At 44.1% G+C, this 23,084-nt stretch overlaps 2 protein-coding genes and 1 long non-coding RNA gene across 3 annotated transcripts; 1 reads left to right on the top strand and 2 right to left on the bottom strand.

Annotated features, from left to right (window-relative positions):
* Positions 1-45: 45 nt before the first annotated feature.
* Positions 46-3,941, bottom strand: LOC100828068 (ATP-dependent 6-phosphofructokinase 6). The gene is made up of 11 exons (XM_003564661.4): positions 3,413-3,941; positions 2,915-2,961; positions 2,769-2,808; positions 2,466-2,666; positions 1,920-2,132; positions 1,763-1,831; positions 1,539-1,668; positions 1,378-1,418; positions 1,060-1,284; positions 548-751; positions 46-452 (listed from the first exon to the last, which is right to left on the bottom strand). The coding sequence occupies exons 1-11, from the start codon at positions 3,653-3,655 to the stop codon at positions 237-239; spliced, it is 1,629 nt and encodes a 542-aa protein (XP_003564709.1). The 5' UTR covers positions 3,656-3,941; the 3' UTR covers positions 46-236.
* A 9,029-nt stretch (positions 3,942-12,970) lies between these two features.
* On the bottom strand, positions 12,971-18,856 carry LOC100826527 (mitochondrial-processing peptidase subunit alpha). The gene is made up of 13 exons (XM_003564656.4): positions 18,696-18,856; positions 17,385-17,630; positions 16,999-17,295; positions 16,741-16,908; positions 16,481-16,648; positions 16,323-16,403; positions 16,141-16,207; positions 15,649-15,743; positions 15,076-15,148; positions 14,932-15,002; positions 14,807-14,856; positions 13,580-13,692; positions 12,971-13,377 (listed from the first exon to the last, which is right to left on the bottom strand). The coding sequence occupies exons 1-13, from the start codon at positions 18,729-18,731 to the stop codon at positions 13,325-13,327; spliced, it is 1,518 nt and encodes a 505-aa protein (XP_003564704.1). The 5' UTR covers positions 18,732-18,856; the 3' UTR covers positions 12,971-13,324.
* Positions 18,857-21,530: 2,674 nt separating this feature from the next.
* On the top strand, positions 21,531-22,661 carry LOC112271143. Its single transcript, XR_002964061.1, has 3 exons — positions 21,531-21,908; positions 22,095-22,312; positions 22,544-22,661. It is a non-coding gene; the product is annotated as an uncharacterized LOC112271143 (long non-coding RNA).
* Positions 22,662-23,084: the final 423 nt, after the last annotated feature.

Here is a 23,084-nt window from a genome sequence, read left to right as displayed (position 1 = left end):
CAAGCATTTTTAGTTCGTAGCAACACTCCGGGTACTGTGATAGTATGACAAGACCTTGCGGGTGTATTTAAATCACAGGAACAGCTCGAATACAAAACTGAGCAAACTATAAAATATAATTGTGAAACCCTTATTGTATCATACATTAATTCTTCGTGGTACCTACAAGGCAAGCTAAAAAAAGACGAGAAGCTATACATATGCTCAATATATCCATCTAAATACTGTCGTTCCTCTCACAGTGGTGCAGCAAACCCATTACACTTTGGTGAGCACTTCGCCGGTGAGCCATCGAGCAGCTGCGTGTTGTGCAGGTGGTGTTGCTCGTCATCGTCGTGCTTCATGTTCTCGACATCCTCGTGGCTCAGGAAGCAGGGCTGGTTTGTCGAGCACAGTACCCTAGCCCACATCCTATCGGTGATCACGACTTTGTTCTGTTTCTCAGTGATTCTCTGCGAAGGTTGCCAAAAGTTTTCAGAGTATCAGAATAAGGTTGATATCAGGACTTCATCTCAACACAAAGCTAATAACTGTTTCTTGGACTTACATAGAATGGGATGTAGGCATGCCTGCCATTGACTGGAGCTACGGTGAAACCGGTGTACCCTGCCATGGCGCCATGGAGGGCGCTGTGCGCAAGCAGAGTGCAGTAAACGTTGTCAGAGGCGTTTGATCTGACTGCACGGATCATGTATGTTGGATCAATGTACTTGAGAGTTATAGGGAAGTTGGTCTTCTTTTTGAAATGATCCTGCATGATGAAAAAGACACGCACAAATTCAGCGGTGGAATCAGATCAGGGCTTTCTTCTGGGCTTCAAACTTTCAAGCTATTGATAGGTGGCTTATTACTAATTCTAGGATGACCCCTTCTATGTTTGTTGCAACGAATAAAAACCTGTTTTTATCAGAACTATTCAATTTGGGTATAATCCGTTTATAATAATCTCTACTCTACTTGAATAAGACAAATAGATAAAGTTTGGACCACAATTCTAGGTTGTCCACACATGGCCAGATTGACAAGGAAATAAGGTTTCTCGATGAACCAGAATCTGACCTTGATCTTCTGAGAAAGCCAAAGGCCAACATCCAGAAGCAGCTTATTTCCAGAAGCATCCTGAGTGTCCACAAAGTTCATGCTTTGGGCGATGAGATCTTGCCCAGCACCCTCGGCCACCACAATGACCATATGGCCACTGTCTTTGAGCCGTTTCTCGATGAACTCAAGGAGCCCTCCTTTTCCTTCAAGGTAGAATGGTGACTCTGGGATTAAGCAACAATCCTAACCACAGGTAGAACAAAGTGATCAGTCATTTGACTTGATATTACTCTGTGTTGATTAATACAATGAACTTATAATATGATAACAACATACCACATCTCGACTAGCCAGAGTAGCATACATGGCGATGAACCCTGCATCAGTATAATTTAAAGCTCCCTATTAGGTACTTCAAATTACATTTCTTCAAAATGTTCAGGAGCAGGTATACTTGAAGATGTAGAAGCAAGTTTGTATCAGGGAGAGAGGCATACCACTGTTGCGACCCATTAGCTTCACAACACCAATGCCATTCTCTGCACTCTCAGCTTCAACATGTGCAGCGTTGATGGCTCTTTGAGCCTCCTCCACGGCAGTGTCAAACCCAAAAGACTTGTCAATCACCTGTGGGGACAATTCAACATCGAAGTTACAACCAGGTGTTCTAAAAAAGCACTCTTATACACAATGCATGGTTTTACTGGAAAGAGGGAAGTACCGCGATATCATTGTCTATGGTCTTTGGGACACCAACTACTGAACATTTGAGGCCCCGTCTACGGACTTCCTGAAATGAAGTTTAACCAGATTTATGTAAGACATAGCATTGCGCATCTGATTGAGAGCTTCCTGCAGTAGCAATCATTCTTTGTTACCTCATAAATTACGGAAGCGCCTTGCTGGGTACCATCACCTCCAATAATGTAAACCTGGTTAATACCACGGTCCTGAAGACTATCAACAATTTTGGCAGTGTCGTGTCCTCCCCTTGAAGTTCCAAGAATGGTACCCCCTCTCTTGTGGATGTCATTCACGGATTTTGGTGTCAATGGAACCGTGTTTCGAGAATAGAAACCCTTGTATCCACCCTGCACATTGCACGTCCAGAGTTAGATTCAAATTGAAAATCATAATCAACCTATAAGTTGGCAAAATATTAGTACATGGCAGCATCATGGTATGGGCCACCAAAAAATGCTTGTTGGTGTCACTGTCAATCTTGTATACCCATAAAGTTTTGTTCTACAATTAGAAAATATTTTTAAGCACTCAGAATATAATATAATTAACTAGCCAGGCATCATTAGCATCGTAACAAAGCATAGGATAGCTTACAATACAAGTGGAACATTGTAATTTACACATGCCAACAAGAAGATGATTGCTGTCACAATGAGATAAACAAGACCAAAAGTCCTCACCTCTATGCCCACAACACTGGTGACACCGTACATATCGCATAACCCGCATACGAGCTCGCGGATCACTGTGTTGAGGCCGGGGCAGAGGCCGCCACAGGTGACGATGGCCGCGTTCACCTCATCGGACTGGAAGTACACCCTTTGCCGTGGTCCGGCACGCCGGAAGTGTGTGCCCCTCGCACTGGTCTTATGTACAACAATCTGCAAGCAATGGCATGGAACAAAAATACAGAGTTAGCACCAGCAGATTACCCTGAGACGGTCATCGGATTCTGTTTGCCCAAACACAAAAAAAATCCTCACCTTTTGCGTGACGGTATCGTCTGTGTTGACGAAGTACTGCCTGTGACAAACACGTGGTGAGATCGGGAAGAAATGTCAGCTGGGGAAACATGCGTGCTTGGATGGAATTGAACTGCTGCAGGGCAAGAAAGGTGGAGAATTCTTACTTGACGACCGAGTACGCAGGGTTGTCTTGCAGAGGATTCGGGTACGTCTGCAGATCAGCAACAGTAACAAACAGGTGAGCAAGTCCCCGTCAAAAATGAAAAATAACAATAGGCGAGCAATTGGTTTAAGGATACTGTACTATGATCAGTAAACGCATCGCCTATGGATTTTTTTTTAAAAAAAACAGTTTTCCTGGGGATTGACTAATTGGTTCCTCCTTGTTTCAAAAATTATAGGAGCAACTAAACTGCATGTTGATCAGTCCCACCACAAAATCAGTGGCTCAAATCCAAAACAAAACTAGCAAACCTTGATCAAATGATGCGGCAAAATAGCTGAACGGCGCCAAAAACGACCAGAAAGCAACAAAGGAAGCATGGCAGTTGCAAGCTCAACTCCACACGACGACGGCGAAAATCAAACTGACCATCAGGAGACCAACCGATCGAAACGCGAAACACAGCAAGGAGCACGGCAAGGAGCACTGTGGCACGCACCGGGAGCTCGGGCATGTAGTCCGTGAGGTGGGGCACGTCCTCGAGCACGTACCCCGCGTCGCCGCCCACCAGCTTCTTCTTCATCGCCCACTTGCACGGCGACGCCGGCGCGGGCGCCTTCAGGGCGGCGACAAGGGGCAGCTCCATCTTCTGGTCCAGAAGCTTCTTCTTCTGCTGCTGCTGCTCCGCCACCGCCACCGCCCCTTGAGCAGCAGCGGCAGGAGCGACGACGACGGATTCCATGGCCCCCTTCCCCGTCGGCAAGCACGAGGCAGTTAAATACACGCTAGAAAATAAATTTGTCCCCCGTCCGCGATTACCACAAGACAGAGGGGAGCTTAATTAGGTGGTCTGGGAGTAATCCCCAATTCCTCTTGGTGTGTCTGTGAGGAGTTGGAGGGGGGAAAGGCGCGGGGGTTTGTATATATATAAGTGGATTTAGCGTTGGGCGGCCGCCGTTAAGCGCGGGGTTTGACGGCGGCGACGAAGAGAGGAGAGGAGACGACGAGAGGCCAGGAAGGAAGGTTCGCGGCGGTCCCGAGAAGGCGTCCGGGGTTTCCGCTTATTTACGGCCTTTGCCATTACTCGTTGGGCTTGCGGCGGAAGAAATGCCGCCCCGGGATTTCAAACTATCTCATGGAAAGGAATAAAACCTCTCCGACATGTAATATGGTATTTCGCGTATACTGTTGATCCCGAGTAATTCAAATGAGTGTATATATACTACTGCTAGGTGATGTGAGTTTGACCTTTTATTTCCTTGCGTATTTTCATGAACATAAGCATTCTTTCACTCCGCGTAGAAAATAATTTAGTGCTTAAAAGCCCTGAAATTTGTATTTTTGTGGCGTAAAAATGTCTATTTTCAAAAATAATAATAATACAAGCATACCGAAGACCAAAGCATTCTATATGTGGAGCTTGGTGGAGATTCTTTTTATTTACAGTTCACTATGGGTGCAAGTGCACCGTTTTATATGCTTGTATTATTTCTTTAGGCCATTATAAGATTGTATTTTAGTTTGCATTTGAACATAGGTTGTTACTTGTGATAACATTAACACAAGTATTCAATGGGTAGTCTTCATATACATATCTTTCGGTCTTTTTGTTCGTTGTTGCATTGCACGAGAGAAAAGAAAGTTTGATCCATGTTTGATAAGGCAAACTCTTTTTTTTATCCCTCAATGCTTGTTTCGTGTAAACACACAATCTCAAAATGGCAAAGCACACGTGGATGATTTGACCCTATGTCAAGGATATGTGGCAAATATTGGCGGCCTGGTTTCTCTTGGAAGTGCACCGTTTTGTATGCTTATATTATTTCTTTGGGCCAGTATAAGATTGTATTTTATTTTGCATTTGAGCATAGGTTGTTACTTGTAATAACATTAACACAAGTATTCAATGGGTGGACTTCATGTACATATATTTTTTTCTTTTTGTTCGTTGTTGCATTGCACGAGAGAAAAGAAAGTTTGCTCCATGTCTGATGAGTCAAACTTTTTTTTTGTATCGCTCAATGCTTGTTTCACGTAAACACATTGTCGATGATTCGACCCTATGTCAAGGATATGTAGCAAATATTGGCGACTTGGTCTCTCTTGGACCATGTTGGCCCCTCGATGCTTCTATCAATGATTGGTGGTCACAGAGAATAGAAGACAACATAGAAACATGGGGGCAAGATCCGACGAAGGCAACCAGATCATTGATTCACATAGCCACGCAGGAGATTTTGAAGGATCGAAAACGACAATGGTGCTATGGGACAAAGGATGGCGCTCATGACTCCGTGCTCTCACTTGCAACATGCTATGATTTGAACCATCTTTCCCCCTTTGTCTGGTGCTACTAATCCTCCCTTCTTGAGGGACCCCCCTGACTCGCCCTTTCGTATCAAAATGGCCCATCATTTGGACCATTTTGTCAATAAAAATGGCTCAAGGAGAATTTTGTGGATATGCATAGTGGGTTAGAGAGGTTAACATGCAATCTTCAAACTTAACTTGTATAAGAATCTAATGAACATCCGACCAACCATTTTTTTCCCATATGGACGGATGAGCAACATATATAAACCGATGGATCAGATTCCATTTGAGCTACTCTCTCCGTTCCTAAATAGTACAATTTCTACCTTTATTCTAAGTCAAACTTCTTCAGATTCTTTTTTTTTTTGGAAAACTTCTTCGGATTTGACCAGATTTATAGAAAAATCGTCAAGCTTGAAGAGAACAAACTTTTTTTTTGACGGAACCTCGTCAAGAGGGCAGGGTGCTCCTGCAATTCATTAAGAAGAATAGAGTGGCTCCGTTTATAAGGAAAACCGAGTTGAAAACTGCACAATGCAGCTTATTCAAGGGAAGCCGTACGAAAACCTTGACTACGAGTATAACAAAGCACAGCCGACAAAACAAGTCACAACCGCAAAAGCAAACCGTCACCCGCTCCAACGACACCGAACAGGGAGCAACTCCTAAACGCCAGAAGAAGGTAGGCAGAGTTGGGCTTCTCCAGCGACCGAAGCAAAGAGGAGATCGCCTCGACAGGTACAACTCACGACCCGGCGTGCCCGCGCCACTCGAAGCCACAAGCCCTGGCCAAGCCCCTGCCAAGCTCATCTCATCGCAACACATCCACCGCCGCCAAACGAGGGCTCCAAAGGCAATGCCTCCAAGGAGGGAACGACGACCAAAGCCGTCGCCATTGCCCGGTCCAGAAAACCGGATCTGAGCTTTCGCTCGTAGACACCTCGCTTGCCAAGGGCGGGTTGCAATGGAGATGCCAAACGGTGCCTTCGAGAAGGTAAACGACGTCTGAAGACGCCATCGTCGCCGGCACCGACATTGTCAGTGCAAGGCTTTCGCCCGCATCCACCAACAACCCACCGCGAACGAGAGGAGAATTGAGCCCAAGAGATGACAATGCCTCACCAGAACCCACCGGCAGCCATGGATCTGATGCCCACTCGACGCCTAGTAGATCCATTGCCCCTCGTCAGCCCGCAAATTTGCCGACCACCTCGCCAACCCGTGCAGCCCTGCACCCCGCCGGCCGCGCCATGCCGGCCACCTCGCCGGGCCGCACCTCGCTGGCCCGCGACATGCCGCCCCCTCGCTGGGCCGCACCTCGCCATCCCGCGCCGCTCCGCACTCCGCCGGCCTGCAACACGCCTGCCCGCGCCTTGCCAGCCACCTCGCCGACGCTACCCGCGAAGGCAGTCCGTGCCACGGCCGCCCGCGCCATGCTCCGGTTGCTCCTGCACCCAACAGCTCCCGGCCCAGCCGCCCCATCAGATTCGGGAGCAAGACTCCAGATCCGCGCGGAGCAAGCCGCCGCCCCGCATGGGAGCCTCGCCCCGACGACGCCCAGGACAGGAGCTCGTCGCGGGCGCCTTGAAGAAGAAGAAGGCAGTGACAGAAACGAGGCCCCGCCGCCGCCGTCCGCCATTGAGTCTTTGCCCGTCGGCATCCTCCGGCGGCGGCGAGGAGGAGAGAGGGGGGTGGGGGGTGGCGGCGCGTGGGTGGAGTCGCCACCCGAGTCGCCCCAAGGAGCGACGCGGATTTTCTATATTTAGGAACGAAGGTAGCACGTCCCTAACAAATGTGGGATGAACTCGTACGCATATACAAAATGTTCCGCAAACAGCCATTGATTTAAAGAGACCAAGAATGTCTTTTTAATCAAAGAGAGAAAGAGGGGTGCAAATACAATATTTTTGTTAACAGAAAGACAATTAGCATTTGTAAGAAAATCTTACACATGCATGGATGTCCTGGTACACCTATATGCACGTCCTAAATATTTTCTCTGATTCTAAATTCTTGTCGTTATTTTCGTGCAAATTTGAACTAAAACAACGACAAGAATTTAGAATCGAACGAATAACCAGCAGGCCATACTGTAGGTGGAGAAGACGAGAAAAATTAAGTTTGTAAGGATTAAGGGTATGATTAACAATTTCTCATATCCTTTTGGGTACGGAGTCGCGGATGGGAAATGCTGTGAGGTCAGCTCACACGCGGACATGCCCAAGGGCCAACAGGGGTCGACTCTCTCGATCCGGAATTCTCGTGACCGAGCCTGGATAATGGCTTGGGAAAGCAAGGGCAAAACCGTACCAGCACAAGCACGTTGGGATTGACAATTGGATAATGGCATCACCTGTTATTTCTGCCCAGTTCTCAGGTCTAGTTCCTAGTGGATCCTCAATGGTGACGTGTCAACCTAGAAACACAAGATCAGCGACAGGTGCACCGCTCACGGGATACGGCGACTCCCTGTTTAAAGAAACGACAAAAAGAAAAAAAAAGGTAATCTCTCCGTTCAACAAAAGATGTCTCAAATTTGTCAAAATTTGGATATATCTGAACATTACTTAGTGTATAAATGATTCAAATTTAACTTAAAATTGAGACATCTTTGTTGGATGAAAAAATAGTTGGATTTCTAGATGAAAAAACTGTGAAAAATGTTTTGTCTGACCCGAAGATAAAAAAAGAGAAACCTTTCTAGGACAAACGGTGACGCAGGCACGAGACATGCAGCTCCTCCGACCACTTCCTTTTCATTGTCTCGTCTTTTCTTCTCTCTGCTCCATCGGATCGTTGATTTCGACCGCTCCGCATGTGAATCCCGGCAAAAAAGAAATGCTTCATACCGATTAGTTCGAACCCTGTGATAGTACTGCTATCATTTCGTTAGTTTATTTTCAGGATAAATATATTAGCTGCGCATGAAAATAAGAGAATAAGTTATGAGGAATTATTGCCGTTGCTTTCCTGCATGACACGTGGGGCTTTGCAGTTGTCCAGGTAGGCCGCGTGCCCATAGGCGTCACGGACTGGCAGGCATACCGTTGTTGATTGTTGACCTCATATTCTCATAATTCATTTCTCTTCCTCTCGAATTAAGCCATACAGATCTCATTATCTCGCACAATTTTTTCTCTTAGGAATGCTATACAAATAAAAATCACATTATCTCGCACAGTGTTCGTGATATTCTCCCTTTCCACATGGACATGCCGACAATGTTTGCTGCTGAAACTTGAAAGTCGTTTGTTTTTTAGTTAGACATCAGGCGACATTATTGGACATCGGATCTTCATCCAACGATAGCACGTGGAAGAGAGAAGACGCGAATGACTCTCAGTCTTAATTCAACGGTTTTGGTACGTCAATTGATATTTACGGCTTTCTGCTTAAAAATCAGGTATGACTGTTAAAATCGGGGGCTCGCATCTATTTCTTAAAAGAACCCTATACCATTCTTCTTGTAAAAATTAATATCACTTGAATTTTTTAGCCCCAAATTACCGGGAGAATTACGAGACTTGGTCGGTGGATGTTGTTACTTTACTTTTTTTTAACGGAAAGGGAACATAGCATGAACCCAATTGCGAATGCGTTATTACGACATACGTAGTTTGCCACTGCGTTTCCCGTGAATATTTGGTCGTAGGTATTAATAGTTGCCTAATATTGAGATCGATCGTTGCCCCCTTCCCCAATCCAAGCCGAATGATGAGCATCAATAAGAGTGCACATTTTAGACGCTGTCAGCTAAACACCTTAAGCACCAAGGCACACTGTACTAAAAAAAACTGCCGAATGATGAGCATCTTGGACGCTGTCAAAACACCTTAAGCACCAAGGCACACTGTATTAAAAAAACTGCATACCGAGAGTACATGCCAGGAAATGCTAATGTTGTGTTATGCTCCATTTGGCACTGTACTGGTTCCAAAAACAGATATATTCCCTCTATCCAACAAAGGATGTCTCAACTTAGATCAAATTTGAATGCATCTATACACTAAGTCATGTATAGATACATTCAAATTTTGACAAACTTAATACATTTTTTGTTGGACGGAGTAAGTATTACTTCTTGAGGACTACACTGTTGGATCTCTCTGTCTCTCAAAAAAAAGACTACACCTTTTGTCCATTATTTGAATAGAAACAAGTATACATCATGGAATCCTATCCCATGTTTCGTGGTACTAGCAAATTTGGTGTTGTAGGAGATGTTGGGTAACTTTGTCAACAGTAGAAGTTGGGTATTATTTTTACTTTGTACTTACTCTATTTCACAAAGGGTAGCACATTTGATTTGTTAAGATATGGTTTGGAGTATCCCTTGATAGAGACGACGACACATAAACGCGGTGATGTCGAGTGACACCACAGATTTGCCAAAAGCTTTTTTATTTTTCTTGTTTTATGCTCACTCCATTTCTGAATATAAGATGTCCTAATTCAAACTCATCAAATTTGACCAAATTTATAGAAAAAACTGTCAATATCTGTGAATCTTTTAAAAGAGATGGCTCCCCTGATGTACTTCCCCCCTCAGCGGAACCGTTGACATGTGAATCCCACCGATGGATGACCATTCAGAAACGCCAGTACCGTAAGTAATGGTGAAACCGGATCGGGTTCGGTTGGATATTGCTCATATCATATCATATTTCGTAATTTTTATGGGATTCAAAAATGGCACGGATGCGGATTCGGATGCAGAAATGGATACGGTACGGTAGCAGAGCGATGCTGGACCGGAAATGGATTTTGATGAGCGGATTGTGTGTGAGTGTAGTAGTAATAACTAATAAGTTCATAGTCATTTTTTTTACCCGGATACCAAACAATGGCTAAAACAAAAACAAAAACACACACCCATACTAATATACACATACCGATCCTAAATTCTTGTCGTTGTTTTAGTTCAAATTTGTACTAAAACAACAACAAGAATTTAGGACCGGAATGAGTAGTATAGAAACCATAAGTTTAAACATGGCTTCAAAGTAAAAACCGGATAATATCCGACTTATTAGTGTCGGATTATACTATCGCAATTTCAGGTAATTTGGTTCCGTCGGATAAGACTCTACCATATCCACTGTATCCGACCGATAGTTATTTCTCCTCCCATATTCCGGATATGGATTTAGATGGTAATTATTCTAACCACTTTTCACCGGGAACCGTACGCAGAGCTATTCCCCTTTTTAGGGCCCTACTGGTGTACGGAGCGACATCCGAGCATGATTCTTTGTGTCTCTTCTACACGGCCACCCGGCTGTACGTCCCTTTGTAAACGAAAAGTACCGTCCTTATGCCCTTATGGTTCAATTGGATCAGCGAGAACCTTTCTCCGATCAAAGAAACATCGAAGACCGGATGGAAAACCGGGGCAACGGCGTAGGAGAGGAGCCAACAGATGACAGCAGCAAACGGAATGGGATCCACAGCCGACCACGCCTTTTCTGAGTTTCTCTAGTCCCGCGGGTCCATGCGTGCGATGACAAGTGGAACGTGGGATCCGTCTTGGCTCCCTCAACCGCCCATTTCTTTTCTTTCCTAGCTTCCGCACTCATGATAGCCCCGTTACACACGCCAAAAGTCGCCTCAATAAAAAAAAATACTGTTGGTTTATGCTAATGGATTCCGATTCAGAAACCAGGGGCCCGTTGTTCCTTGCATGCATGATAGCCTCTCTCGCCCTCAGTTTGTGATAAGCGGATATGGGATAATTCTTGGAGCTGATTCGTGCAACACGCTATATAATAATCGTTTGGTCGCTTCTCCAATAACTTGGCGTACGTACGTCCATCTTCTTTGGTCCGGTTTTGCTCATGAAAACGACATATACCGATCGATCATCGATGGTATCTCAAGAAGGCAAGATTCAATTGCTCCTTCTGCAGGAGCACACACCACAACAGCAGAATTGTTAACCCCAGTGGCAAATTCGAGCTTGCCCTTTCGTTGTTAGCTCACCCAAATGGAAGGAGCTAGCAAACACCAACTTGCAAAGTCGCATATGCTTTCAATATACGGAGTACTGTCTCTAGGTGACCTACCCTCATCTTTGTCCCATGTTCATCTCCATCCATTGGTCACAGTTAACTGCTTCGTCTATGCGTAAAGTTCATGGCCATGAAAGCTACTTTCTCCGTTTCTAAATACTTGTTGTGGTTTTAGTGCAAATTTGCAGTAAAACCACAACAAGTATTTAGAAACGGAGGGAGTACATCCATCTGAGCCATGTTTAGTTAGTCAAATGTAACCTTCATGGAGTCATCAAACAGCATTATGCAACATGGAAAACTATTGTTGCTTTTTCCAAGCATGTTTTTTTTATTTGTCAAGATGCCATGATGGGATCTTTTTTAGAACAAATGACGGATTTCATTTGTGGTTTTGTGGTTGTTGTTCGTTCAGGCTGTGAGTAAACACCGTTGTTTCCCTTAGTTTAATCCACCAAGAAAATTCTTAGAATTGAACTGCAAAATACTAAATTTCTAGAATCCGATGAGGGTCTCAAAGTAGGATTAGTCGAGGCCAAAATGAGAATAACCGCTCGAGACATTTTTCATTTCAAGGATCTGAACTTTGAAATGGCATGCAGATATGGACAACATCGCCACCTCAATGAGTGTACGTACACGTAAATTGATTGGTCAGTCACTCCGGGCAAATCCTGGAATGCAATCTCCCCGTTTTTGTTTCTGTAAACATATAATGTCCAGTTGACTTACTACAGCCCCAGGAGAAGGCAAAAACTTGTTACTCCCCTTTGGTAGGCATCTATCAGACTATCAACGAACACAACACTTGTTACCCCCCCTTCCTTTATCATGCAACACAGTGCGTGGCAAGTTCATTACGCATAATCATTTTTCCTTGGGCAACGCATTTCCATAAAAATCGATTGGTGACGCGTACCCACCAATTTCGAGGCAGCCAAATCTGCGTGTTATTCCAAAATTCGTTCATCCAAAAGCTTAGGCTCAGAAACAGGTATTGGAGCATATGGGCGATAGGTTGGTGCGGTTATCAGTAGGCTTGTGATAACCAGCCAGAGAAAACCATGGGTCTGCCGGTTGGCGTTCGCGGAGAAACGCCGGCGCCTCCGGTTCATTAGTTCATTCTCGTGCACAAGAGGAGTCAAATCCAACGGCTGCCCCAGTTCTTGGGCCGGCTGACCACGATGACTTCCTTTCAGGAACCGGCAGCGTCATTCGCTCGAAAAAACAGAAAAAAAAAAGAAACCAGCAGCGTCAGCGACCGGCATCTCGTCCGTGTCTTTCTTCTTCCGATGTCGCTTCCTACCAACCGCGGCTGTGGTTCTTCCAGCCGCCTCCAGCCAGAGGGTCAAACAACAGCGGCCGGGGCGCCGGGGTGCTTTCCCAGCCAGACGGGGGCCATCGGAACATTCTGCGTTGATGCGCGCTGGAAATGGACCCGCTGCTGTTTGTTTGCGTCGACCGTGTCGGCAAAATTTCAGCTGTTACCTTCTGCAGACGTATTCGGAATCGTCTGTCTCGGTCTAGTACCAGGCCACACGATTGGCTATAATTGCAACGTAAATGGTGAATTCGCCTACAGCTGCTGCAGCCGGGCCCCTTCGTTTCCGTGAATTGGGAACCAAACGAGCGAATCCCGATTAGTAAACCTGACGAAAGCCATATAACTAAACGATGCTAACATTCAGGTATAAGTGCCCAAGACACAAACTGACTAGTGTTTCTGAAGCGAGTCCTATGCAAAATTTCACCGTCGTGTGGTCTTTCTTATTCATTTCCTTGCTCCAAAAAACTAGTTTCAATGATTTAGCTGAAAGTAAATGAACATTTGTACACTCTTTCCGGACTGCCACCGAAAGAGGACCCAGAATTTGTCCGAATTTACAAGCAGATAACTTATGAGAACAACATTAAACCACCAACTCAAGTGGATACATGTTCCGCAAAAAAAGGTGATTCCAAAGAGGCCTGGAGTAGGAGTTAATGATCAAAACTGTATGTTCCTTATTGGTCTGAAAATGTGACCACAAGTGATCTTGGAGGAAAAATATGAACAGTTAACTTGTCCAGAAGGCTGGGGAAATGCCTACTCATTTCGAGCTGAACTTGCCACGCACTGTATCGTAAGTCGGTACATTGAGAACTGCACATCAAAAGGGAGATATAATTAGAAGCAGTGTAAATCATACTTCCTCCGTCCCATATTAAGTGACTCAAATTTGTCTAAATATTGACGTATCAATATACTGAAACACGTCTAAGTACATTTAATATTTTGGCACTTAATATGGGACGGCGGGAGTACACATTATGTAAAGATAACTGGTAACTAGAGCAGAGCTCACCGTTTCCATGAGATGCCATTGTTAATGGTGATGAAATAATTTTCTCAGCGAAAGTTGATACATCTTTCAGAGTAACACCATCAAGAACCTTAAGAAGGTGCTCCACAGGTTTCCTGCAAAGATTAGACAGTGCAAAGTTTAATGCAGCAAACATTAGATAGATTCCAAGGCTACAGAAAAAATATACCACTTGTTGAGTTCATTTTCTTTTGCTAATTTGTGGTATAAACTACATGAACTTGCACGCGCAAGGTTCTTGATAGATGACATGTAAATTTTATTGGCTTGGAAAAATACAACGTGACTCATGAGTTTATGATATTGTCAGAGCACATATCAAGCAGTAGCTCGTAGGCTGTAGCACGTATTGTGACAATGCATTACACATCAAAGATCAGAGAGCACACATGAGCAGTGTGAGAAGACAAAGATTTACAATGACTAGCTTTGTGTCCATGCTTCGCTACGGAGTAGTCAAGAAAAGAAAATTTACAACTGAAGACAACATGATAGTCAGCCTATGAACCAATGCCATAAAGCCTGATGATAGGCTTTGCTGAATTTGAACTCTGAACCCAAACTCATGGAGATTGGAGAGGAAAGACAGCAGTAGAGACTATGTAAGGAAGGATTATGCACTTAAAGTTCTAACTCATGGATTTGTACAATCTACTTGTCAAAGATGTTAGGAAGAAGTGAACGGACGACCACCAACTCCAAACTTTATAAATAGGAAAGATATTGTGGGGGCAAAGAAATGTCCTTAGTCAACAAGTCCCTACAAATCTTGTGATCAATTACTTATTTCTTCCTATTATTTGCTAACAGTAATTTAGATAATTTCTGTTAGTACAGTAGAGTAGACTACAGAAGAATAGCCATGTCTACAACCAGCTTCTCTACAGATATCTTGCAGTTTTGTCATGCCGATAAGAAAACAAATAAGAATCATCATTTCAGAAAGAGTAAATCTACTTGCTGAGATCTCTAAGATAAAGAAGGCTCCCCTGGTATTTACTGTGGTTACAATGCATGCTATTAATTGGTATGTCATTGTCATCCTAAAGCTTATTGCAGGACCAGCTAAAATTTCTTGAAGATCTCATTACAGTATCCCAAGCACACCTTAAACTAATGTCTTTTCTCGACGTTGCAGGGAATAGAACCGTAGGCACCAAGCAAAATTTTAAGGACTGGCATAAGAGCAGAAGAGTTAAAATTATATACCTATCAGCAAATGCCAATACTTGGCGCCCCATGTCTTCAGTTGCTGATGCCTGTGAATTTCATTTGTTAGTGGACCGACAGGCACATTACAGAAATACAGCAGTATATCATGTCTGTATGCATACCTTTGATTCTAGGCTTGTCAAGATTGCTGATTTAGCTGATGCTTTAGCACGATCAAGTTGGGTTTGGTCAACTGCAATTAAGAATGATGTTTCAGGCAACTGCTGTAAAATGTCTAATGAACCAATATAGGAGTGTTAAGGTACCTTGACCAGGAGTTGCGAGGGAAGTCAGCTCTCTGGCTGCCAAGTCAATAGCTTTAGGAACAAATGCTGCTTCCTGATTTTGAAATGTTATCATGGTCAGTCGTCAAGTATAATACCTTAAAGAGATATGCTTTTTATGTATATAAAAACTATTCAACACATCCAGCATGAGCGATAACCGGTAAGTAGAGGTGCAAAAAGGTGACCCTGAGGGTACCCTCCAACTCTCTTTAGTGATGTGATTTTAAATTTTAGTTCATTTGGTTGAACTAAGTAGGGTCAGAGGGTTGCACCTCTACCGGTAAGAGCACCTGCATGGAGTTCTTACCCAGAAAGAGAAAAGCTACTCCCTCCGACCCATATTACTTGTCTCAAATTTTCCTAAATATGGATGTATCTATTTTTAAAGTGTCTAGATACATGTAATATTTCAACAAGTAATTCCGGCTGGAGGGAGTACCAAACTATTTCAAGTGTCAATATTCCAATTGAAGACATATACAGTATCGAAAAGAAAAAAAAATCCCACATAACAAACACCAGGCAAGCTTATGCAATCGAAACGATACTTACAGTAGATGTATGAATACCAAAAATGCCAGTGTTACTGTGAACATCCTTGAAAGCAGATATCGACTTGATTTGGTCAAATTCATTAACGAGGCGATCTGCACGAAGTATGCTACGAATCAGGCACTGATGCAGATATAACATAGTTTAGGTTGTAACCAGGATCTGAAGAATAAAAAACTTGCATTTATGCATGAACCTTCATGATTTAGTGTCTCTCACATATGATGTTTCATCATAAAACAGAATTACAATAAAATTGAACTACTGAACTACATCTTTACAGTTTACAATTTTTACAGTAGCTGGCTCAAGAAGTAGTGCTTGAAACTATTGGGCAGTCAAGAAATTGAATAATATGTGCTTTTGGCAACATACAACTTTCACCTATTCTCAATTTCTTCATAGGTATGCATAGTTCCTTAAAATATAACGAATTATTTAACCTTCATGGCCTGCTAAAGGTATAACTATAAAATATATGTGTCTGCTCACTTAATCTTGAATGCAAGCCTTTTCCAGATCTTCCCCAGGAAAACACACCACCACCACCTAGAAGTGTCTGTAAAAGATAGAATAGCTCGTTTTGAATTAAACCATAATGCTATAGTGAAATCAGTGGACATGCTCTATTTAACAAAATTATCAATGTGATGTAAAGAGTTTGTCTTATTAACCTGAAGAACTGATACAGTAACAAAATCTTTTTCTCTGAGCCACCCACCGGGGATCTCAAATGCCAGAGCAACATCTGTTTTCTATTTTTTGAGATGAATCCGAAGTAAGAGAGAATGTAAATTTTGAGACAGATTACAAAAATGACTTCATGGGTTACCGCTGAATCCGCAGTGCGTCTATACTCCCCGCCGACGTAATCCGATTTTGGTTTTATGGTACTAGCTGCCTTTGCAATATCTGAAAGAAGCGGCTCAGCAATAGATACCAATTCATCATGATCAACACCTGATGCAGCTAGAACAATTCGGGAGGAAGTGTAGTTCTCCTGAAACCAATGCAATAAAATACAGCTAGCATGTTAACAAGAATATCCAAAAACACATATACTACTAAAAGGACTTTGGAGATGAATCTCACAGCTAAGAAATCTTCTAGAACATCCGTGTTTAATCTGCTAATTGAAGATTCTGAGGCAATCAATGGGTTTGCCAAAGCACCAGAATAACCAGTAGAGTGAAGAGCCTCCAAAAGGAAAGTTTCTGGATTACTTGAAGCTTCTGCAAGCTCGGCCTTTAATTTCATTATCTACAACAAAAGAATTAAGTCAGCACTTGACAAAAAAAGCATATTCCTCCCATCTAGACTAGACTGAAAGCGAATATGAAGATGACATACCTGTTCCTTGACTTCCCAATCAAGCAAAGCAGGATTGCGCACAGAATCAACAAGCACTTCAACCATTTCAGGCATGTAAGTCTTCAAGGCAGCATAACTGTAGCTCATCATCTCACGGTTGGCCGATGCACTGGCCTTGCCACCTACTGCATCAATTTCACGCACAACACGCAAGTGGCTCCTGTTTGTAGTGGTTGTAAAGGCCAACTTCTTCAACAGCTGAGTGGCACCCAATGTTTCAGGTGCTTCATATACAGAACCACAATTAACATAAACTCCAACAGAACAAGTTGAACCCTAGACAAGAAAAACAGCAAGGTATCACTTAATTGACCACAGGAACAAACATGGAAACACCTATATTATAAAATATAATTAACACATACTGGAGATGTCTCGGAGGCAATTTTTACACCATTTGGAAGTGTTGTGACTCTTGTCTTGCCAGGCTCCACATGATCAGGTAATGGAGGAGGAATGGTGACTCCCGGAAGTGGAAAATCTGGTGGTGGCAATGCATTTGAGCGTGCACCTGTCAGCCAGGTCCAGAAGCCACCTGATGACCTCTGTGCAACACTTGTGCTAGCAGACCTAATCGCAAGATTCAACATTTGAGCATCCGCCCCATGCCGCTGCAAGTGGTAAACAAAGGATATTATGATTCTGGGGCTAAGTTGATCCAACGAATATGAATAGATTCAATTAAAAACCCAACAAAATAAGCTGTCTCTGGTGTATTATAACTAAAGCAATACGAGTCAGAGCTTCACAATGATGAAATTATCTGCATCAGCACAAAGAAGTGGTTATCTACATCAAGGGCGTGGCTCTATCCATGACTAGATACCAAAGGTTCATCTATGGAAATAAATGGGACTGGATAAACCATTCATCATCCCAAGTGCCCAACAATATTGAGTGGCAAAACGATTTCAAGCACACATACCAAGCAAATATATCATGAGCATGCCAATTAAATATTGTTGGTTCTGGAAAACCATCACCGTTTGTCTGTCAACACAGTAGTGAAAAGGAACTTTAACAATCTCTTATAACCTCACAAGAAAAGGTCTTCCAAATCATATATTTGGCTATATGCATCATGGAAACAACAGGAGATAATAAAACAGAGCACAAGTGTTACAATGGTGCTACTCTGGTATGGATCCAAAGCATCCTGTATATGACTGTATATGACATGAAGTTGAAAAAGACAACATAAGGCCATAGCATTAACATTGTGGTATTACAAAAACTGAAGCAGTTTAGCTCATGAAATTGTGAAACAACAATAGAACGAGAAACCTGGTCATATCTGAACAAATTCATTCCACTCCACAAATTAGCATGCCTGTGCAATCGGCCACAGGGATCACATGAAACTACGGAACATGACATACCACAAACTGATCCTTGCATAAAAAACCCATGCTTCTCCAATTAAACAGACCAGGGCAAACATTCAGACAACGGTTGCTACTTTGCAGCGTCCAGAATGCCTATTATACACACGCTCACGCATAAGATCATAAGTTGGCTTGATCAAACCACAACGGACGCTCGTCCGGGACCATCCGCGAGGCGACCATGAGCCGTGGCGGTTCGGATCGGGGGACGAGTGCCATGGACCCCTCAGATCTGGCGGAATGGAGGGGAGGAGGGGGTGAGGTTAGGGTTTCGAGCGGCGGGCGGCTGACCTTGAGAGCGCCGAGGCCGGAGGCGGCTCGGTACATGGTGCCCGGCGCCTGAGGTGGATTCGCTCGACGGAGTCGTCGCCGGCGGCGCGGAGGATGCGGCGGAGGCGGAGATGGGGGATGGAGAAGGCGAGCGAGAGAGAGAGAGAGAGAGAAAGTGAGACAAGTGGAAGGCGACAATTTGTGCATATAGAAGTGGGCGGATTCGAGGACCGTATTTTCCAACAGGCCGGGCCTTTCGGGCCGCCACATTTGACATTTCGTCTCTTACCGTATGGGGCCCAATGGGCTTTATTAATTTAGTGGCGTCGGGCCGTGGCAAAGCATTGGGCCGACCTCGCCTCCCGATCATCACATTGCCCGGCGCATCAGCCCAACCGCGCGGCGCTCGTCGAGACGGGGCATATAGCGATCACCGGCCGCCGCCGCGTGCTAGTTCTGCGTCTCCGGCGGTGACGGGGGAGATTCTTGTTCACCAGGCGTCCGAGAGCGGTGATGGCTGTGGTATGGGCCGGCGAGGCGACTGGCTTTGATGATCGCGCGCCATTGGGGGCGAGTAGTTGGCTTGCGCCTGCTCCGGTGGGGGAGCTTTAGGTTTCCGATGGCGCCCATCCAGGGCCTGGCGCCGAGCAGGTGAGTTGTTTGATCAAATGCCGGTTAGGTGTTTCTATTTGGTACCCTCCGGGATTTCGCTGTACGTGTTTTAACTCGTTGCGTTTGTTGTCTTGCTGCTGATTTTGTTGCATTATTAGCGATTGTGTTTGGCGAAATCGTTCCGTGGTGGTTCCCAGCTCCATAGCAGTCAAGTGGGAAGGTGATGGCTTCTGTTGTGACGGGCCAATGTTGAGTACCAGCTACTTGGCTGTTTTCAGTGCAATGCCAAGACTCAATACAGTATAATTTCTCCACTTTTTTGGCCAGGATACATACAATTTATTCTTCCCCCGAGGATGAGTGATTCATAGTATAAAGACAACTTTGTCGCGAGTGATCCTTTTGCATTCGGAATCAGCCCCTATTGGAAGTTCAGGTTCAAGTGGTTGCTACTCGAGCAAACATGTCATATTCCACCTGTTTTTCTCGGAAGAGCTTACCCAGTTTGAAGTAACACAATATTCTGAAGCAGTTGAACGCACCCACTCACCTTCTATTATTCTTTGGTTTTCTGTTTTTGGTAAATGGCTAGCATTGGTACATCGACTCTGTTTTTCATTGCCTATCTTTGTCAGGTTTTTCCATATGTAACGTTCCTTCTTTCAAAATAAATTTGTATGAGAAAACAGCACAGCGTGCCATTTATTATCAGAAGAGGGCAGAGATCCACCAAGGATTACATGTAGAAACACGAAAAATGAAAGACTGGAATTTGGATGGACGACGAGCGTATCATGAGTGTAAAATGAAATGAGTGCCACAATTAATCATCTTGCACTTGGAATCTGTGATGTCATCCTTGTTAGAGTGTTTTTTATGTCCTGAAAGAGGCCCCGGTGTTGTGCCATTTGTCGATGAGCATTTGAACCGACCAGATAGCAGTTCTTTTCCATTTATGTACATCAAACCTAACATCGTTGCTAGTGTTGGGAGTCAATGTTTAAGTGATTGCTGGAAACATCTACATCTACATCTACAAATCTGGATGTCACGCAATATTCTGAAGCAGCTGGACATGTCCATAAGAAAACATGCCCACTCAAACAGCTATTATTCTCTGGTGTTCTGTTTTTGGTATAAGCACTGCTATAACAAAAAGATGTCTGGCATCGGTAAATTAACTCTGTTTTTTAATCTGTCTAGCTTCCTCATGCATTGCCTCATGTAATGTTGCTTCTTTCAATAAAGCAGATGTTGCAGTGTGATCAGCTAATGATTGTTGCCCCCCCTTTTTGTCAAGTATGTAAATACTTAAATAACCATCAAGGGAAGCATGTGCAAGAAGCCTGTGCTTGATGATGTTTAAAAGTCCTCATGGCGCATGGGAGGGGGACTGTACCACTTGTGTTACCAGACTGACCACAACAGGTGCAAACCACATGGTTTTTATATGTGAGCATATGACATTCACATTCTTTTGCTATGCATCTGTATTCATCCGGCATCTGTCTTCTCTATTTTTTAACTGCGACAAGCTAACATTTTATTCCTGGAGCTGATGATTGTCCTGCATCTTCATTTCTCCCCGTTCATGGGATGTGTCGACATCGATAATATAAACTGAATTTAATTATATACATAAATATTGCAATTCAGAAAGCTATGACTTTTTCCCACTGGAGGCAATGACATCCACTGTTTGTCTACATTTACAGGTGAACTGTCAGTTCTTCAGAAAGATATCTGTTCGAGCTATATATGTCTGAATGCGACTGCATCCGTGCAATTCAACCGAAGAGATGAGTCCGGAATTCTAAGTTTCTTCAGGTACTTTATCCTTCTCTTGACACCATGATTGATGGGTACTTAGATATAAAATTAGTTAATGAATGGTAGTATACGTATTTGACTCTTTGCTGCTTCGGTTGAAGCCTCACATTTCTACACCTATACGAAGCAATGCATTGCTATAACTGTGAGCTTGCGACAGTTCTGTCGGTTGGCCAGTACTGCTACTGGACTCCCCAGTGTATGTTTATAACACAAACCTCCTACTTTTGTGAAACAACTCACATGGATAAAAATTAGAAGCTCAGCTTATCAGCTATACACGGTCGATTAGTCCATGGGGTGGTATTTATGAACCCTTCTGAGGTGTTACTACTACGTACTGTGTCATAATATTGTGCTGACAATGAGGCACACAGGAACAGGAACACAAATCCAATTAACACGCCAAAATGATGGCGATGAATCTCCCTCCCCTAGGCCCCAGTATCTGCCAAGTGTATCAAGAAGGGCCTTAATTCCCCCCCGCAGGCTGCGAGATGTCGTGTCAACATTGGTATGGGTTATCAGGTCGTAATTTATGGCCCGATTTGTCCATGAGAGGCACAATGCAACACGCGGGGAGGTGGATTGGTCGACAGAGAGACAAGAGGTTGGGGTTGGACTCTTCTCTCGGCCGGGGCAGGCAGGCAGGCAGTAAGGAAGGTAGTCGTAGCAGGCAGCAGGCAGCAAGCAGAGAAGCAGGTGTATCTTTTATTTTTGTTCTTTGGATGGATGGAGTAAAGCGCAAGTGAAGACGATCGATCCGAGCCGACCGGCCGGGATGAACAGAAGGTATAGTTGAACTGAACCTAACCAAGATATCTCTCCATCCTTGTCGCCCGCCATGTGTTGTTTTGATATCAGGCTCGTGTGGACGGACAACGCGCCCCGTCGTGGTCTCCCACAGCCTCACCCGGGTCCAGGGCACTAGCACTGCTGCCTGCTCTGACTGTTTTTTTCTTCTTCTTCCCATGACAGCAACGAGTATTGATGAGCGAAATGGCACCTGGGGCCCGCCCGGCTGCGTGCGGAGCTAGGGGTCATCAGTTGTGATTTGCAGAGCTTCGTGAGGTAAGCGTTGAGGTGACCACATGAAAAGAACAAAGGGTGGCGAAATTGGACAAGGGTTTACTGTTGCCGGACATAGACCGTAAGCCACGACTGCACCTTGGATCGATCATGCTCGAAAATTGCAGGTGTGCTTCTTTTCTTATTTATTTTGTTTGTGGACAGCTCGTGCAGAACTTTAAGGAACGAGAATTTAAATTTAATTCATTTCGACACACGCTTTTACTACTCTCCAAGTACTGAATGTAATATCACTGATTTGCTTCAACAAATTACTTGGTCTTACGTAGTTTCAGGTCACAGTAACACCATTTTTAGAGAATGAGGCATTGCAGCGCTAATCTTTAAATCACGCGCAGGGCCATTTCCGACTAAATTGTGAGTACTAAATCTATCCGAACAGTGTGGACCAGCATGGACAGCCGTGCTGTATGCTCCTCACGAATGGTTTGTGATGTCTGGGATCCAGAGCAAAACGGGCCCTGCTTGAAGCAGAAGCTTGCTCCCCTGGTCAGGCATGCGATGCAACACACGAGCATATTAATATTGTGCTGTAGCCCGAGCTTGTCTATATGCGAAGCTGCTGGGGTCCATCGAGTGTTGTACTGCTCCGTTTGCCTTGGGTGGGACGCAAGTCCTGGGATTCACCTCCCCAGCATCTCACTGACTCCCATGCCGAAAAGCATCATCATTTGAGCACACAAGGCCTCCTCCGTATGCCCATGTGAGCTTCTAATGGCCTACTTATATATATTTTTTTCACCCCGCTGCAATTGCAAACCCCATTATTGTGCATTGGAAAGAAATATCCCTTTTCATCATTCCATGCAAGATAAAATACCCCCTCCGATTTATATTACTTGTCGAAATATTACATGTATTTAGACGCTTTTTAAACAT

The sequence above is a fragment of the Brachypodium distachyon genome, chromosome 2 (assembly GCF_000005505.3).
Source record: "Brachypodium distachyon strain Bd21 chromosome 2, Brachypodium_distachyon_v3.0, whole genome shotgun sequence".
In the NCBI taxonomy this organism is placed as follows: Eukaryota; Viridiplantae; Streptophyta; class Magnoliopsida; order Poales; family Poaceae; genus Brachypodium; species Brachypodium distachyon.
Note: the sequence above shows the minus strand (reverse complement) of the source record. Positions and strands in the feature narration are given on the sequence as shown.